Source organism: Mus caroli, unplaced genomic scaffold, assembly GCF_978045245.1.
Source record: "Mus caroli unplaced genomic scaffold, Mus_caroli_1 scaffold_8, whole genome shotgun sequence".
Classification (NCBI taxonomy): Eukaryota; Metazoa; Chordata; class Mammalia; order Rodentia; family Muridae; genus Mus; species Mus caroli.
The window spans coordinates 10,862,311-10,881,685 of record NW_028227263.1 but is presented as its reverse complement, the minus strand read 5'-3'; the positions used below and the strand labels follow the sequence as shown (position 1 = coordinate 10,881,685).

General features: G+C 45.7%; 1 protein-coding gene across 2 annotated transcripts in view; it reads left to right on the top strand.

The window, feature by feature from the left end:
* Dock1 (dedicator of cytokinesis 1) overlaps window positions 1-19,375 on the top strand; it is a 502,179-nt gene that overhangs the window by 47,603 nt on the left and 435,201 nt on the right. For both annotated transcript variants that reach the window (XM_021168435.3, XM_085841214.1), the window contains exons 2-5: window positions 4,075-4,158; window positions 9,968-10,008; window positions 13,995-14,050; window positions 17,546-17,642. In XM_021168435.3, coding sequence (XP_021024094.1) covers window positions 4,075-4,158; window positions 9,968-10,008; window positions 13,995-14,050; window positions 17,546-17,642 — 278 coding nt within the window. The remainder of the gene's footprint in view (window positions 1-4,074; window positions 4,159-9,967; window positions 10,009-13,994; window positions 14,051-17,545; window positions 17,643-19,375) is intronic.

Below are 19,375 nucleotides of genomic sequence, written 5' to 3'. Positions count from 1 at the left end.
TGTGGTGATGTATGTTGATTTGATAATCCAGGTTTTTGTTAATGAGATTTTCTTAGTAAGGAATGAGAAATCACAAGTGGAGTCTTTTGGACTTGGGTGGCCCTTAGGATGGCACAGTGTTGGTACAACCTGTTCGTTTGTCATGTTCAAAGCTGGGTATTGTGATTTTTCTGGTATAAATCCAGATTGAGAGAAATGGGAAACATTCTATACTCACGGTATTAGGCAGTTTTAAAACAGAGGTAAATTAGTCTGACCACAAAAAGCTGTAGCTCAATGCTTGGTTCATGGAATGTGCATAGTACCTGTCAGTCAACTCCATCACCAGCGCCATCGCCATCACCATCATCATCACCATTACCATTGCCATCACCAGCAGTGACAGTACTTGTGGTGGCTCAATATTATGTCATCATCACCAGCAGCATCAACTCTAGGACCTCCACCCTCAGTCTTACCGACAACATTGGTGCCTGGAAGATCCCTTCTTCCTCTTGGGCTTCTGAGTCACCATTCCTCCTGATATAACTCACAGCTGTTTCCAAGATGATCAGGAACCTGAGCAGAGGTCATGGCTTTGCTTTCCTCATCTCTGATAAGCTTCGCTATCTGAGAGACAGGCCAGAGTGCTAACTTCATATTTTGGGAAGAAGATCCATACTTACTCTGGGCTGTTGCCAGTTCTTAAGAAATGAGTAATTATAAGAAAACTCACCATTCAGAGGGAGAGCTCTGTGACTGCCTTGTCTCCTCCATCATCACAGAGGCCATGCCACACTTCTACACTGGACTCCACCGTCCAGGATAGAGAAGTTTATGTTCCTGTGCATTGGTGCCTGGTGATGTCACCCATAGCTGGGCCAGTAAAAAAAAGGTGACAGGGGCCTGGGGAGATGGCTCAGTGAGTATAGTGCTTGTGGTACAAACACAAAGACCTGAATTTGGGCCCCTTGCATCCATGTATAAAGGTAGGCATAGTGGTGCAAGCTTGTAACGCTAATGCTTTAGGGTAGACACAAGTGGATCCCAGGGATTCAGTGACCAGCCACTCTAGCATTAAAGAAAATGTCTAGTTTCATCGAGAGACCTGTCTCAAAAAAAATAGAGGATGATATTTTAAAGTCAACCTTGGGCCTTTACATGCATCTGCATGGGTAAACACACCCTCATATATATATATATATATATATATATATATATATATATATATATACACACACACACACACACACACGTGCACATATGCATATACCACACACACACACACCATCACCACCACTACCACCACCACCACCATAAATAAAGGTATGTGGGCTTAAAGATGGATGTGCCCACGGCCCAGAAGCAGCTGCCTAGATCTGAGTGAGATAGGATAAGCGTGTTCTCCAGGGAAGGAGTTCCTAGGCCTTAGTTAACCACAACAAATGAAGGAAATCTTCCGGCTTGCATCTCTTTGCTGTGTCAAGTGAGCTCAGGTTAAGCCCAGATGTTTATTGCTGCCTTTTGCAAGATGGCCCTGTGCTCCTGATCTCTCATTCCCGACGAGGGCAATGTTGGAAGATTGATCATAAGAAGGAGCAGCCTTAAACTGAATGCTTTTAGGGCTTATTAAAGACAACTTTGCCCCCTTGTGCTTGTTTATCTCATATAACCTGAGAATCGAAAACTACAGGCATGTGCTTGCCTGGATTCAGGTTCCTGCAATGGCGACCAGTTCCAGCTGCCTTCAGGAGTGAATATGTTAATTACAAGATGCCACTTGACAATCGTTTTGCACATTTTTGTATGTGTATGTGCACACATTCATGTGTAGGTGGGCATGTCCATACAGAGACTCAACGGCATCTTTGCTGGTCATTCCTTAGCCACTGTGTACCTTGTTTTTTGTGACAGGTCTTGAAGTGACCTGGAATTTGCCAAGTAGGCTAAATCAGGTGGCCTGCAAGCCCCAGGGATCTCATAGCTTCCACCTCTCCATTGCTGGCGTTATAAGCACAAGTTACCCAGCTGGGCTTTTATGTTTTTAAACTGTGGGGTCTGGAGATTCTTTCTTCTGCCAGTCTTTCTTTGCTGCTAAAACACATCCTCACACATTTGGAACCCCAAAGCACCACACATTAATCGCTGTCCCCAGTTCTGGAGATCTGAAGTGTCACAGTTCAGGTCCACGCAGGGCTGTGGTCCACAACAGCTGTGTGGAGGAGCATGTACTCCGTGGGCCCAGCATATAGGACCATCTGGACCTTGTCTCCATTCTGGACTGTTCATCCTGTGCCCTTGTCTCAGGGGTTCTTTGTGACTACTTTGAGCCAATTATGTGATCCAGAATTAATGACCCCATCTGAAAACCCTAAGCTTGGTGACAACTGCAGAGGCATCTTCGGACATGTTGGGAACATTCGCACTGGGTTCTGGGAATTGAGATGGTAATTTCTTCAGAATATCAGTTTTATCTACCATATTCCTTTGTCAGATATTCTTACATTGTGGAGTGTTTTAATTTGCTGTAAATTTTGAGTTATTCAGTCATCAGCATTAACTTGAGTGCAGATTTGGGGCCAGTGCTGTGGTCATGACTGTCTGGTGATTTGGGGCCACGTGCTAATCAAAGAGCCGTGACATCCTTCACAGATACAATTGTGGGTCTGCAGGCTCGTTTCCAAGTTACATTTATGGTTTTGGAATGTGTGTATGAGATTCTCGGCTCTCTTTTCACTGCTTCTGAATAGGGAGGGTTCTTTGTGGGGAAACACTAAGAAAAAAATCATATGTATACATTTTGCATGTTCACACAGGCCCAGATGTGTTTACACTCAATGTGTTCGTTTTATTTCATTTTTAGTATGTCTGACTTTTTTTTTTTTTTTTTCTTTTCTTTTCCGGCTCTCTAACTGAGTAGGCATGCTGGAAGCGATGCTGTTCACGGCAGTGATATAAAAGCGTTTATGGTTCCTAAAGGCTTAAGAATATGGCTGTGCTGAACTGGGGACGCTCAGCATCTGCTCTGGGCCGCCTTTACCTGCGCCGTTATCTCCTGTTAAAGAGTCACTATAAAATGCTAAATAAACTTAATAACTGGTAACAACCCACTTTGCCAGTTGGGGACACTTACATTTTATGAATTTGGGGGAAATACTTGAGAAAATGGGATTTTGCAGGTATGTGTGTATTTTGATGCTTGAGATGTGTTGTGAGCCCGAGCAAGTGCCCTTGCTTTGACATTTTAGAAGGAACTCGGAAGCTGAGCATTACTCTTTACAGAAAAAGCGTGTCACCTCCCAATTCAATAAAGGACTTCGGTGTCAACTAAACTCACAGTGGGCAGATAGGGCAAAACATGCCTGTCATAGATGGCCTTAGCCGTCACCTTCACCCGCCTGGAAAAGGGAACTTCAATTGAGGAGTTGCCTCCATGCCAATGGCTTGAGGACATGTCTGTGGGTCATTTTCTTGGTTGCTATTGAGGTGGGAGGACCTAGCTCTCTGTTGGCAGCACCATCCCTAGGCAGGTTGGCTGTAGAAGAAAAGGAGCTGAACTTAGGGCTGGGAGCAAGCCAATAAACAGCGCTTTCCCAAGGTCTCCACTTCAATTGCTACCTCCAGGTTCTCAACTTGAGCCTCTGCCCTGGCGGTTATCAATGATGGACTGCAGTGTGCAACTACAATAAACACATCCCTACATACATTGCTTTTCCTCTGTGTTTTATCACGCAACAGAAGAAAGGAGCTTGGGGCTACTGCTGGGTGGGTAGTGGGTTTCTTTGTGGTGCTGGGGAAACATTTGGAATCTAGGGGTGATAAGTTGCATACCATGAATATAACCAAAGCCCAAGATTGCATACTTAAATCACATTCTCTCCCCACAGTAAAAAAAAAAAAAAAAAAAAAAAAAAAGCGGAGCTGCTTGGAATTAGGGGTGGTTATGAATTGGCACATGTTTAAGATGCACCCTTTCCCTTTTGTGTGTGGAACTGAAGGCTGCTCATGTGAGTTTATCTAGACCGAATATATCGTAATGTTGAAAATAATCATTTCTACGTTTGCTAATGCATTCTCCTGGCTCTTTTTCAACAGCCTTTTATAACTACGATGCCAGGGGAGCAGATGAATTGTCCCTTCAAATTGGAGACACTGTGCACATCCTAGAAACTTACGAAGGTAAGTGAGGCTGATGGTCCCGTCTGTCGATTTGGGATGATGCTTCAGGGCCTTCTCTGGGAAAGTGCTTCGCTGTCAGGGTGCTACTTTCTCAGGAAGGACACTTTCCCCATAGATCAATGCTCTTCCAGGCAAAGGTTGCTGGGGCAGCTATTTGTTAAATTCAGCGAGGCCTTGTTAAGGCCAACTTAAAACTAAGCATCATATTTTTAACCCCTAAAGGCTTCTCACTGGCTCGTTATTTTTTGTTTGTTTGTTTCATTGGTTTGTTTTGTTTTTTTCAAGACAGGGTTTCTCTGTGTAGAGATCCAACTGCTTCTGACTCCCAAGTGCTGGGTGGGATTAAAGATGTGTGGCAGTACCACCGGGCTGTGTGTAAATTTTGACTGAAACTGACTTGGTGAGAGACAGATTTGGAGAATTCAGTGTGTTGCTCTGATGTGTGTGATGAGTGTTTTGAGTCATCTTTTTTGTTTTGTTTGTTTTGTTTTGAAGTTTTCACTTTGATTTGTTAACCGTGTGTCTCAGGGGAAACTGCAACTGCCATGCTGACCCTTTCCTTTGTCTGTGACCCCCATTTTCTTCAGGGTGAAAAGATCACAAGTTATATGGGCCATGGTTCAAGGAAGCAATTGTGGCTTTTCTGATGCTCTTGGTTAGTGCCTTGCACAGCCTGCGAGCCACTGTGGGTGTTCTGCTGTGGTTGTTACTGAGTGTAGGGGCAGCGGCCGGGCGGGCGGGCGGGCGGGCGGGCGGGCGGCAGCGATGAGTTTGCTTTGTTTCTTCTCTCTTTTTAGGCATCGCTCCCCTCAGTTTCCTTAAGGGTGGTGTTTCTGTGTCTGCTGGCTTCCTTTTTCTGCCGGAAAAGATGATTCCATAAGCAGTGTTTGAGTCCTGGGACCTGATTTAAATAACCAAATTGCTTTTAGATCGGGTTCAGCAAAAGCCTTACAAGTGAGAGGGGAAATTGTAGACAGCTCATAGTAACCAACAAATTGAACTTGCAGAGAGGTCTTCACACTCCACTTTGCACAGGAGTGAGCTGTGCTCCGCTCCTGCCAGCCAGGCAAGCAGGGACTGGCTCCCGTGTCCCTCAGAGACATGGCTGAGAAGCAAAACCCTATTAAAAAATCCATGTCTTGTCCCTTATTTCTTCCTCGGATACAGGAAGACTCCGAAGAACTCTATTCCATTTGCACCATTTACTTGCAAACTGTGTGGGGGATGGGGGAGTCAGCTCTGTTTGCCTGGAAGCAGCTGGAGCTTGGCAAAAAGGAGCCCCAAAGCGAATGAGTGGCTGGCTGTGATGGGCGCCGTCTGCTTGTTTTCAGTTTTGACAGCTGACAGTTGGATTTCCTTATCTGCTCTCCCGTACAGATTGCCAGTGGCTTCGAGGAAACAGAGAGAGAAATTAAGTTGAGGTGAAGGATCAGGCATCTCATCTCAGACACTTTTTCTGATCTGAAGGGAAATGCTGATAGGTCTCTTTTACTTTTTTAATTGCCCCTAGCTACTTGAATGTGGAATCCCTGGTGTCTTTCCTGAATAGTTAATGATTTCCTGGGGGCACCTGGCTGGGTGGAGTGTGGTGTCTTCCTTTACTTCTGGAGGACACTGTCCCCTCTCAGCCCTTCCACCTCAGTCACATCAGTGGGCCTTGTTCTACACTAACCTCCCAATGATCTACTAGTGGCTTTGACTTCCAGTCTTCAGCCAGGATTAATTCGCAGGCCAGTCTTGGATCTGATTAAACCAGCACTGTCTTTACAAAAGGCTCTTTAATATAAAATGCTTTTCCCTTCCTGGGCAGCTAACTTCTTGGTAGATTCTGGTCCGAGAAATACATTAACTGCATCTTCCAGAAACTGGGTGACTTTATCATCAAGTAAAGATACCACTGCCAAGGTTTCCCTGCGCCTACATTCTGCTCATGGCTTGTTTTGGAGTTTGGCACAGTTTCCATCTTTCTCTTCTCTCCACTTTTCTTCTCTCTCTCTCTCTCTCTCTCTCTCTCTCTCTCTCTTTCTCTCCCTCCCTCCCTCCCTCCCTCCCTCCCTCTTTCCCTCCCTCCTTTCTTCTGTTTATCAACCTTGATTTTCTTTTTCTTTATGGTCCAGGATTTCATTATATAGGATGCTGCAAACACTGTAACATCTAAGCTCCCACTCAGTCTCCCTGTGCCCCATGCTAAGCTGGATTCCCCTTTTTTCTCCACCTCCCTTTTTTCCTTCTCCTTTTAAGATGATTAGTCTTTATTACATGCAGTTCAAAGACCACATTTCCCTTCAAGGTACAGTTAATTGCTCTCTGGGGCCTGCTGAAGTGGAGGGTGTCTAACTGCAGCCCAAAGGCCATATGCAGGTGAGGACAGCTCCCAGTGCCGCCCTCTGGAAAATTGTAAACGTAGTTAAGTCATTAGGAGATCTCTCTCTCCCTGTCTTTTTTAATTGTAAAAACTTGAATGCTCTTAGCATGAGTGCTGTAGACAACAACACCGTTAAAAGGTTGGACAGGCTCGCTACAGCCAGGAAAGGTACCTAACTTCAGGTCACAGTACTGTGGAGGTGGGCAGATGGCACTCAGTGCGGGCTCTTGCCTTTCCAGTCATTTCTAGTGTTGAGTGCTAACCAGTCACATGGGAACACCAGTCCCAGCTGCTCAGGAAGGGACTCTGGTGCTGTGTAAGTTTCCCCAGGGCTGGATGCTGTTTCAGGGCAAGCCTGAAGCACTGTACAAAGGTTAAGAAGTTATCTTTTGGATGTGGCTGTTACAACTAACCCTGATGAATTCAGGCGTTTAGGTGATAATGCTGTATATATTCTTGCAACTTCCTATGCTGGCATGTGGCCTCCCTGAGCTCAGGGCTGTTTTTCTGCTATGTCTGTCTGTCTGTCTGTCTGTCTGTCTTTCCAGTGGGTGTCTCTTTTCAGTATGGAAGGGCTGATTACATGAAGGGCAGTGGCAAACCCTGCCTGGGAGTTGTTCTAAGTGTGTTATCTGCCAGCTGAGCATCTTTTTGGCCAGCCTTGTCCCTTCCTTCTCATAGCCATTCGGTCACATCCCTTCATACTCATGGTGACACCCCCCTCTTCACACTAAACTTCCTTGCGCGCATCACTCAGTGTGGCTCAGCCCTGCTTGTCTTAGGCACCTTGTGGGTCATGAGCAGAGGCTGTGTCTGTAATTGGTGTGCGTAGGAAGGTTCTGGCGACAAGTGAATGGGCCCCGCTTGATGAAGCAATAATTTGTGCAGAACATGCTGGAAAGCACTTAGCTTAGAAATGCCATTACAAAAAGAAACTGCCAGCTAGCTATGCTAGGTCAAAGATTTCTCTTCTGACTGCTGTAACTCAGCCCCTCCAAACAATAAAAATACCTCCATCCCCCAAACCAAAACAAACGAGACACCACCACCACCACCACCTAAGCCTTTCTTGTACCTGGGTTCTTGCCCTATGTGTTGTGTATGTGTTTACCTTAGGTAGGTTTTACAGCTTTCCAGTCTCACTGCCTTCTCTTTATCTTGTTTTGCTCTTTTGTCTGGGTCTCTTTAGTCTTGGCCCTGTCTGCCCTGTGAGCATTGCCTCATGTCCTGCTGGCAGTAAAGGACTCTCAGCTCTGGGTCTCCAAGATCCTGTTGCCAGGAGGGAGGGCTTGTGTCTATTCTGCTGTACAGGGGATACAGCTATCTTCAGGCTGTTTCCCTAAGATGGTATGCTGGTGGTGGGTACAGGGTTCCTGGTTTTTATGGTGGTGAGGTGGGGTGAAGGTCAGATGTGCTCACTAGTAGCTGCTGTCTATGCTGAATTCTGAGCCCAGGCTGCCATGTTCTGATTGCTCTGATTTTCACCAGTTTTATTTTGGAGCAGTGGTAGGAGGTTGTTGAGTTTTGGCTTCATTGATTAGTAATAAGTCTGGGTTTTCTTCACATGTGTGTAGGGTTTCTTTGATGAATCATTTGTATAGTTTGATCCTTTTTTTTTTAACATCCTTTTTGCTGACTTCCCCCCCCGCCCCCCCCCCCCCGCAGTTTTTCTTTGATATTCTAGGACATCAGTCCTTTGTCACTTTCAGAGAAAAAGGGGCATACTAATGTTGAATGTGTGGGAAGGACATTGTAGCAGTGTAAAGGACGTTCCTTTTAGACTGAGTGGTACAGGCTTTGCATAACTCATTAGATTACGGCGCCATTTGCCCGGAGCCTATAATGCTGTAACTGTGGGCACTGATTCCAGGTTAGTCTAGCTGAAACCTCTGATCTGACAGTGGCTATTGGAATGTTTGCTATTCGGACACTTGACATTTAGAACAGGCTATATCCCTACTTGGTGTGTTTGGTCCTTATGTTAAAAGGGCGGAGAGGGTTCTTGTGGCCCTTCGAAGATTCCTGGACTTCCTTTTCCCCTTTCTAGATATATCTTTCTAATTATCCCTGGAGGCCCCTGTTCATGTCAGCAGCTGTGTATAGCCACTTTCGCCAGGATTACTTTCTGGGAGAGCTGAGGGACCCAATGTTGCCATGTGCTGTCTGTCCGTCCTTCCTCCCCTCCCCTCCCCTCCCCTCCCCTCCCCTCCCCTCCCCTCCCCTCCCCTCCCCTCCCCTCCCCCTCCTCTCCCCCTCCTCTTCCCCTCCTCTTCCCCTCCTCTCCCCCTCCTCTTCCCCTCCTCTCCCCCTCCCCTCCCCTCCCCCTCCTCTCCCTTCCCCTCCCCTCCTCTCCTCCTCCTCTCCCTCTCCTTTCCCCTCCCCTCCTCTCCCCCTCCTCTCCCCCTCCTCTTCCCCTCCTCTCCCCCTCCTCTCCCCCTCCTCTTCCCCTCCCCTCCCCTCCCCTCCCCAACCCTCCCCTCCCCTCCCCTCTTCCCCTCTCCTCTTTTGTATCATAGCTTGCTCTTGTGGGTTTCTTTAGTCTCTGGGGTCTGGTGCCTAAGACTCCATAATGTTGAATCTCTCAGAATTTCCCCAGTTCACCTTCAAATACTACCCGGTGCTCCGCAGAGTCCCATGGGACAAACGACAACAACAACACAAAGAGTTCTGGGATGTCTTTGACCTTACGAGTTACTTTCTAGAAACAAGGCGGCCAGAATCAGTCTTGGTAATTGTAAGAAAATATCGATCTGATTTCTTGGCCTGGTGGGATTATGGGGAGATGGGTTCATGGCCATGGGCCTTTTGGCATCCTTATGGTGTCCCATATGCTGGGTAGGACTCACCCATTCAGCACTTGATGTGAATGAACAGTTCAAGTGTCTCTCCTTTCATTGCTTACTTTCCTTTTCTTGTAACAAGAAGGGATAGGAAGTTGGAGTCAGGCCAACCCCTAAGGGGGCAGGGTCTATGAGTGCTTGGCCTTGGTGCTTCCTTGGGAGTTGTCCTTGCCACAGAAGTACTTTGTGAGACTCTGGCTGCCCCAGGGCAGAGCCTTACAGAGGAAGGAAGTGGGCTCTCAATAGGTTTTCTGTTGGACAGTCTTTGATGGTTCCAGACTCTGGAAGTTGTGCTTGGAGAGATCTTGAGTCAGATCAGCAGATGGGGAGTTGGGGGGCATGCACAAGGATCCTGCTGGGAACAAGGCCTCTTTTAGGACTTAACTTTTGATTTTTGATGGGATGGATGGATGAGGCAGGCAGAGATGAAGTGGGGTGGTCAACACGTGCAGGGAGCGAGCCGTGCTCTATGGGACTCCTCTATGGCATTAGGGTGCTTGTCTTTCCCTGGTCTGTAGGGCAGTGACTTCTGCAAACCTTGAAGGTTTTGCTTGGAGTATGCTGTGTCTCCTGTGCTAACCATTTCAACTCTGTGTTTGTTTAGGGTGGTACAGAGGCTACACCTTAAGGAAAAAGTCTAAAAAGGTAAGTCTTTTCCATTAAACATGTCTCTTCATAAATCAAACCATGAGAGGAAATAAATTCCATCTTATTTATGTATAAGAATGTTACTTATCTCTTTCTTGAAATTTAACATATATATGGGCTGAGATTAAAAAAAAAATGACCTTGAGTTGGATTCTTCTGAATAAAGATGTCTGCAGAAATCACAGCTTCTGCTGGGAATGTTGCTGCTTATCTATAACCCCAGTATTAGGCTAGCCTAGTCTACCTAGTGAGAACCTGTCCCCACAAAAGACATTTCAGCTAGGTGATTAGTTCCAGGAGTGAATTGTTGATCTCCACTCATGGAGGAAGAATTGATTTTTGTCCTGATAGAATTTTGCATCTTGTTGAACCACTGTGTGTAGCCATGAACTGAGAATAATCCCTTCAGAAGAGTAAAATGCCGCCAACAGTTTTTCATTTCCTATTATCCTTGATAAATTAGCAAGTTTGCAAAGCTCACACATGGCCATTTCCCTCTTGCCTTATGGCAGTTTTCAGACTAGCTTAGTCAAGTTGAAAGAGCCTGATTTTCTAGGGTGATTTGCATGTGTGATTCTATGAATTATCCGAATCAAAAACATACTATCACTCCTTAGATATTGTGAAGGGCACTCCCATCCACAAGGGAGAGTGGCTTCGACATTCTTAGCTTCACAAAACCTAATTATGGCTCTTCTCTCTTACTCTGTAATGCTATGGCATTGCAGTAATGCCCATGCTAAGCTATGGTTAGTCTGTCCATGTTAACTTGGACCTTTTAATATCTGATTGTGGTTGACAGATGGTTCATTTTGCTTCCCAGAATTGGCCTCTCATTACTGCTGTATCCAACTAGACTCTGTTGTGATCTCTAGTCTATAATAGGGCTTTGGAATCCTAGTGGTTCCCATGCCAGGGCCTCCCTGTTCTGTATCCTCAGAGGCCTGGGCTGGCCTTCACCAGCAGGGCTAGAGTTCCATGAAGCTGTGAAGCCTCCTTTAGGGATTCACCCTTGAAGTGTGCAGATTGGGGGAACCATGGTTGAAGATTTCAGGAGGCAAGACACCAGGAGTATTAGGGTTTCTCAGTGGTAAAGTGCTTGCCGCGAGGATCCAAGTTCTATCTCTAGCCCCAATATTAAAAGCCTTAAAATCTGGGTGATGGCACATGCTTATAATTGTAGCACTGGGAAGGCAGAAAATAGAGATTATCTGGAACTCACTGGCTAGCAAGGCTTGTCTCAAAAAGTGAGGTGGACGGCTCCTGAGGAAGAGCACTTGCCACACGCATGCCTACATACATGTGCATACATAGGTACCCACCCTGATGATTAGCATTGTGCACTGACTCCTTTATTACATAGGGCAAAGCCACCCTGCTGTGAGGAACACACGCCCAGGAAGGCTCTCACTTTTCCTTGATGCTCATATGTTGCCTAGCAACCCCATCCCCATCTTGGGCTCTCCCACTCTTCTAGTTCAGGGGTTCTCAACCTTCCTAATGCTGTGACCCTTTAAAACGGTTCCTCATGTTGTGGTGACCCCAACCATACAATTATCTTTACTGATACTTCATAACTGTAATGTTGCTACTGTTATGCATTCTAATATAAACATCTGATATGCTACCCCAAGGGGTTTGTGAGAACCACTGTTCTAGTCCTTTTCAAAGTCAGAATTTTCTTCCTGGCCCCAGGAGACCTAGGCCTTCCACCTCATGATGTCCTAATGCTGCAAAAGGGTGTGGTTATTTTCTACCTGACATCCCCATTGGCCGATGAAGAAATTAAAGCCTTGCAGAGGCTAAAGTTTGGTTGCAGTTGTGTGAAGTGGCCCCAAGCAGATGCAGAGAAGCAGCAAGGCCCTTAGGAGTCTTGTTTGAGAGCCATGCATGAGCATCCTCTGTCTAGATATTCATAGACATGTAGTTGGGCTGGGCAGCGGCTCATTTCAAATCTCTAGGCGTGTCCAGTCTCACCCAGCTGTAATTTCTCCTTGGTCTTCATAATATTGAGTGCTGAGGCTGAGGAATTTCTTTCTGTGGACTTGACAGGGCTGGAGTGGTTTGTGTCACCTCCTTCTAAACCCACACCTATTCGTGTTCCAGAGAAAATGCGTGTTGCATGTACACCCACATGTCTTTCTGGGTGTCTTGGCATCTGGGTCCTGGATTGGATGACCTGGACCTCTTGATTGCTCAGCCTGACTCCTTTGCTTGATGTCATAGTATTTCTATGTGTGAAATCTGTTCACTTTGCTGGTGGACAATGTTGCGGTAGTAGTTAGCCACTCTGCTCCAGACGGGTTGCATGCACACACCCACCAAGAGCTATTTGGATTCTCCAATGAAACACACACACACACACACACACACACACACACACACACACACACACATCAGTTAATTTTAATATGCCTTGACTAGTTTAATAGCTGGGCGTTTCTAATTCTTCCCACTGCTAGCAAACACTCCCCTACTGTACTCCTGAGTTAACATCTTATTTATTTATTTTTGGTTTTTCGAGACAGGGTTTCTCTGTATAGCCCTGGCTGTCCTGGAACTCACTTTGTAGACCAGGCCTCGAACTCAGAAATCCACCTGCCTCTGCCTCCCAAGCGCTGGGATTAAAGGCGTGGGCCACCATGCCCGGCGGTGTTAATATCTTTTAAAATCTAGATTTTACCTCTGCTACCCCAGGCCTGATCAGTGAAGTGGCCTATGGCCATTTACCCTGATTCTCACAAGTGGGCCTTTAGGTCTGGCCTTTTTTCTTCCCTGCCATGGTCATCCCCCTCTTCTTCCTTTCTCCTGGTTCCTTGCCCATGCAAATCCCCAAGTCCCACATCAGTCTACCTGCCCATCCATTGGTTCTTTATTGACTGATCAAAAACCAATTGGTGACGAGGACCTTCAGTATTTGGACACACAGATTCCTGATTTTGAGGACTGGATTAATTCAAATCATTAGAATCAATCTCCAACAGGACAGAACAAGCAGAGATCAGCAGTATCTGCTAGCCACTTTCATCCCTCTCTGAACCCTGTTTCCTTCTAAGCATGATTGCCCATTTGCTTTCTGGATGTCCAGTGTAGACCCTTCTTGGCAGATTCGTCCAGTCAGATGCTCCTTTTTCCCAGTAGGTTATCTTGAATCACTAGGGCACTAACTGCCTTTCTGTTATGTGTACCAGTCATCTCTGGCTTGTGCTGCCTGAGCCTCTGGGAGTCACTGGTTTGGGCTGCTCTGGATTCCATGAGTCAGGTCTTGAAAAATTCCTCCTGGCATTCCACAGACAATGTTTGAAGTTGAAGTTCTTCTCAAGAAACCTTCTCCTTTAAGCAGGACTCGACTGAGCCACATGTCTACACACAACATGTGTTTATACTGCACACAGGAGCGTTAGAGGATGGTAGAAGCATAGGCTAGCATGTTTCCTCAGCGCTTCTGCAGCTGGGTGGAATTTCACCCACCTTTGGCCTTTTACCATTGTCTACTTCATACAGAGACTGATGAGGGGAGCCCCAGGGCTGTACCTCAGTGGTCAGTGGACACTTGTGACAATCAGTGGTTTAAGCCAACTTCTGATGGCAGTCTTGTCATTTTATAAGGGGAAATCTGTTACAGCCTGTCCTCACAATTGTTTTCTGGCATCAGACTTGTTGCATGTGCCAATGCCAAGGTCAGCATTGCAGAGGAGGGGCAACCTGTAGAGGAGAACATTTCCTTGGGCCTTTATGAAATTGTTGCTTCGCAAACATGTTGTCTCTGTTTTTTTGCTAAGACATCTGCACAGTCTGAAATACAAGCTGATTGGGAGATTCTCTTTTGTGCCTTGTGTTTTCTTCGTTGTGTTGTGTGTGATGCTTACACTTGCAAAATTAATGGTTATCCAACCCCCTAGCCCCTCCTCCTCTGGGGCTATTGTGTGATTTGCAGTCAGTATTTGCATGGATAATAAAAACGTTTTTTCTCTCCCTCCAAGGGTATATTTCCTGCTTCATATATTCATCTTAAAGAAGCCATTGTTGAAGGAAAAGGGTGAGTGTTGAAGGAAAAGGGTGAGTCTCTTCTGGATATTTAAATGAAGAATTAGATGATTTCACGTGGCATTGCTGCCAAATATGTGGTAGGGTAAGACGTGGAGGTTAAGATAATATTAGTGGGGCTGCAGAGGTTGCTCATTGGTTAAGAGCACCTACTATTTCTGCAGAGATCTTGAGTTTGGTTTCCAGCAGGAATGTCTGCTAGCTTACAACTACCTGGAACTCCAGAAAATGCACTTAGACTCATGTACACATAGCCCCATACAGATGCCCGTATAAATACACAGTTATTAAAGATAGTAACAATAACTCATTATAAAAGATAATAGCTCTGTTTGACCTTGATGATATAGAACAATAAAGGAACTTGTGACTCAGTCATGTTGGTCTTTGCTTTGGCCCATTTAAGGGTTCAAGGTCAGCACCTTAGCTGAGGTCATCTCTTTGAAGTAGAGGTCAACTTGGGGAGGTGTTGGTGTCTATGAGCTACCTCATTTGAGAATGACCATCCTACATCCTTAGCTGAGTTTCTTCTCCCCTGCCCCAATCCCATGAAATCTACCAGGGTATGGTACAGAATTGAGGGGGAATGAACAGTTGTTAGGTTGGGACCTGTGTGAATTCATGTGTCAGCTAATTGAGATTTATAACTCCCCGAGGTCATCAGACTAATGTGTAAGGTCCTTAAAAGAACATTCATGGACCAGGAACCCATGCCAGGTGTGAACTGGGGGAAGACAGCATTCAAATGTCTTCTTTTTTGGTCTCTCCCTCATCTTCACACTCCGTTAAATATGTAAATTATAAAATTACTAATCATATGATTACTGCATAATGACATCTCTTTGGCTGATTACAAAATTGCCTTTCTGAGCACTGTACTTTTAACATATGAAAAGGACGGCTTGGGTTCCTGTACTTCCCCGGCGCATAATTAGAGGGAAGGGAATAATTTAGAGGCATGGATGGTGCTGACCTGCAAGATGGAATTTGTTCAGACAGATAAAATGTTTTGTATGCAGAATTCTCGAAAGGAAGGCAAAAGTAAGTTAGAAAAGTTTTGCCTTTTTACGGAAATAATTGAAGTTCCCATTTAATGTGCTTCTCTCTGCTAGGGTCACAATCTTTAGATAAGTCTGCTTGTATAGGAGTAGTGATATTTCAAAAGCATTTTGAAGCAGATGGAAGGTGTGTGTTTCCACAACATTTATTCAGCGGCACACTATTATGGGAATGTAGAATCACCTGGATCCAGGCAGCAGGCAGGCAGGTCCTGTTGGTCTTCTGGGGTCAGGTTTCGGGGTGGTGAGCAGGAACCGCAGTGGAGGCGAGCAGTGCACAGGTGTCCTGATGATGCTTTCTGCTCTCAGCCTTTGCTCTACACCTCCTTTCCTGGCTCTGACCTTTGCCTCCTCCCACTGTTCCTGGCTGCCCAGCTGTTCTGCCCCCCCCCCCCCCCCCCCCCCGTGAGCTTCTTCTGCCCAAGGGCCTGACAGGTGACCACTATCTCTTCCTTTCTTCTAGAGGCTGTAGACATCTGCCCTCTTTTCTGCTGGTCCTTCCTCTTGTCCAGGGCTGGCTCAGCCACTCCTTCACCTCATTCCTTTTGTCTCTTTCCTGGTTTATTATCATTGTATTCATTCATATCGTATATTCCCTATTCCACACCCCCACACACATATGTTCTTTCTCCCATGATTTTCCTTTTGTGTCCTCTCCCTTCCATGAGTTCTCTCTTGCCTGGCCTCTCCTTTCAGAACTCTTGTCCCCATCCCTTCCTTCTTTTTTTTTTTGTTGTTGTTGTTTCATGCCTGTGGCCATGATAATGTGCTTTTTATATTTTGTCATAACAAACCAATTCCCATTTTGTCCCCTCCTTTCTGCTGACACAGAATTGCCTGCAGCAATGGCTACAGTTGGCTGCTATTTTCTGTGAAGCCCCCTGTGGGTACTGAGTCCCTTGTACTCTTTCTTACCTGCCCCCTCACACTATTTTCAGGGCTCGGACCTTTCTTTGGGACCTCTTCCCTGTGACTTGGCCCATTTCTCGCACACCTGGAACTGGTCTCCCCCGGGCTTCTATCCTTGCTTTTTCTTTGGACCCATGGTTCAGTTGGGCAGAGGTTAAGGACTTAAGAATCACCAGTCAGGAGTGGTGTTACATGCCTGTGATCCCAACTCCTAAATGGGAGGTAGAAGCAGGATGGTCAGTAGTTTCTGTCATGGCTACCTGGGCTACATGTCACTCTATCTCCACCCTACTCCCAGCCCCTTCCTCCTCCCTAGAAAACCAGCTCACAGTTGCTGGTTCCATGCCTGCTCTACCCCACTCACTCTTTTATAGAATTATTTCGAATTGATAAGTAAAACTGCTATGTACTTACGGCGTGTACTCTACATATACATTGCAGGGTGGCAGGTTGAGCTAGTTCACACAGGGTTCTTAGGAGACACTGCCTTCAAGTCATACTCATCTGAGGGGAGAACACGTAAAGTCTGCAGTTCAGGCCATGTTTAAGTTCATAGTGTGTTGTTAGTGACACCAGCCACCATGCTGGACAGTATAGCTCTTGGATTCGTTCTCTCGGTTTAATGTTGTGTCCTTTCTCCAGCATGTGTCCCTTTCACAGTTCCTGATGCACATAGCCAGGACTCTTTCCCTCTGTGCTATGCTCGCACAGTGGATGAGCAGGTGGTGTTGGGGTAGTACTGTCCTGGCCTTGGGACTCCCTCACACTTATCTGATGCTCAGGTGGGACTCTTTCCTCCATCTGACGGTCTTGTCCACAGGTAATAAAGAAAGGCATTGATGTCTGTGCCTTTCTGACCTCTGCCAAATACAAACGATGTGATTTTTCAAATCTGGGGAACTAAAGCCAACAAGGCCATGCCTATGCCGATACAGAGTTAAAGCCAAGTCAGAGACTAAATCTTTTGGGGTAGAAGGAGAAGGTCAGCAGGTAGTCATGGTTGGGACTGGATAGACCGCTCATGAGCACCTGAAACTGTAACTTAGTCACACTTCAGCAAGGATAATTGGCCCATGCATCATTAAAGAATGAGTTTTATACCTGATAGGAATGTGGAAATAATCTTTACTTAAACCCGTGCATTTCAATGGCACACACCAACTGGGTGTTGTTTATGGTAGTCTGAGAGAGATGGGTGTACACATATTCTGAATACACTTTCCTTTTCCCCCTGCCCTTGGCGTTCTAGAGGCTTTTGGTGGCTGGTCTTTCTCTTCTTCATCTTACCCTGCCACACAAGGTGCATGGCTTCCAGGCAGGATAATGTGTAGACATCTCCATGCTCTGTATAAAGAGCTTGTCGTTTGTAGGCATATTCACATGTGTGCAAGCATCATTATATTTGTGTATTTTCTCCATTTGCTTAACCATTGAGCTCTATAGTTCCTGTAGGGACCCAGTCAGGTATAGCTCAGAATGAAGTCACAGAATCAGCTTCTTTCTCCCTCTTTTCATCCCAGGCAACATGAAACCGTCATCCCTGGGGACCTCCCCCTTATACAGGAAGTCACCACAACGCTTCGAGAGTGGTCTACCATCTGGAGGCAACTTTACGTGGTAAGAAACTGGGATGCTCAGTTAAAGCTTAAAAATCCAGAATGGTATTTCTGGTCCCTGTACCAAAATAGACTTTTCCCTCCCTGGGAACCTAGAGAGGAGAGGCTCTGAGCAGGGTTTTGCTTCTGAAGGACAGAGCAAGCATCTGATCATTGTTTTAGCTACTGTTGGGGGCCCTGTGGTCTTTGACCTTTGTTGTGTTGAGATGCAGTTTGCTCACTCTATTGAATAAACTGAACTAAAATGGACGTTAGCCTTGGATCCCTCTTGCTTTGTGTTGGGTAAAGGGAGTGTGTTTTCTGCCAGGTCTTTGAAAGGACAGGACCAGGCCGTTTCTGTTGATGTCACCTCTGAGTATATATTTTAATCATGAAAATGAAAATCTACCTTTGCACGGAAATCCCATAGTTTTGAAGACTTAGTAGATGGTTACTAGTAATTATGTCCTTCATTTGTGTCAGTGATGGCTCTTAGGGCTGAGGAGTAGGCTAGTCTTGATGTTTTGTGTCCGAGGTGGGCAGGGATTACTTCACATTCTGGCTCTGTGCGCAGTTGTCCAGTTCTTATTAATGCAGAGATGTCGGAGCTCTGACATCTTCCATTTCCTTCTCCCTCGGGGCATTTCTTTGCACATAAATCCATATTTGCAGAAGATTACCTTTTGTTAAGCCTGTATTTCTATTCATCGTGTTGATTTCTCATATGCTAATGTTATTATCACTGAGCAAGGGCTCTGGAAGGAAGTCAGTGCGTTAATTTCTCAGGAACATAGAAAACTTCCTAAAGTCTCCACAGCTGTTCGCTGGGCAGGCTTGTTTTTGATTATACAGTGGCTTCCTATAAATGCACAGTAATAAGCACTTGCGGTAATTGTTCATCAAACGTCCTCATAAACCTAAAAGCATGAAGTTAGCCATGAATGTTTTGTGTAAATCTGAGCAATTTCATAGTCGGTATTTCATGTTCAACTTAGCAATTTTTAAACAAAAATATGATAACACAACAAACAGGAGTTGCCATGGACCGATCAGTGAGTGGACACTGTCAGTTTCCCTGTTGTTCGGCATCCTTAACCATTATCATCTGGTTCCTTCTCCAAATGGCACATTCACCTCTGATGGGTTTATGTTGTTAGATCTGTACAATGGCAAGTCAAAGGCCCTTCTTAGTATAGAGATGCATTGTTTTAGATGCAATCACCTGTTGTAGACCTGTCTACAAAACAGGTATGTCTTTTATATGTGAGAGAACAGCAAGGTGGATTAGTAAGATGAAAAACACCATGTTTTGCAATAAATTCTTAGTTTGGACCTCTTTAGCTTTCATTTGAGAAATCAAAATGAGGAGCTTGGCGTGGTGATGGGCACTGGGAAATCCGAGGCAGGGAGAGTGAGAGTTTCTGCTGTGTTCTATCTACTCTCTGCAGTGTTGTTTTTAAACAACAAACTCCCAACCATTCCTTTTTACCAGTGAAGACTCAGGAGCCAGCCAAACACGGTGGTAAAAGCCTGCTCTCTGAGAGAGGCAGAGAAAGTGCCCAGCTGACCTTCCTACTCCTCAAACATCCCAGAAGGAAAAGGCTTCTTTTCTTTCTTCATGCCCTTAAACACGTTCCTTCCAACACAAAGTCCCTCCTGTTTACTTATGCTCACTCCCTGTCAGCTGGTCTCTTGCTCTGCCTCTTGACCTAGACTTGACTTTATTTAGCTCTGGGGTTAAAGGAGTCTGTTAGG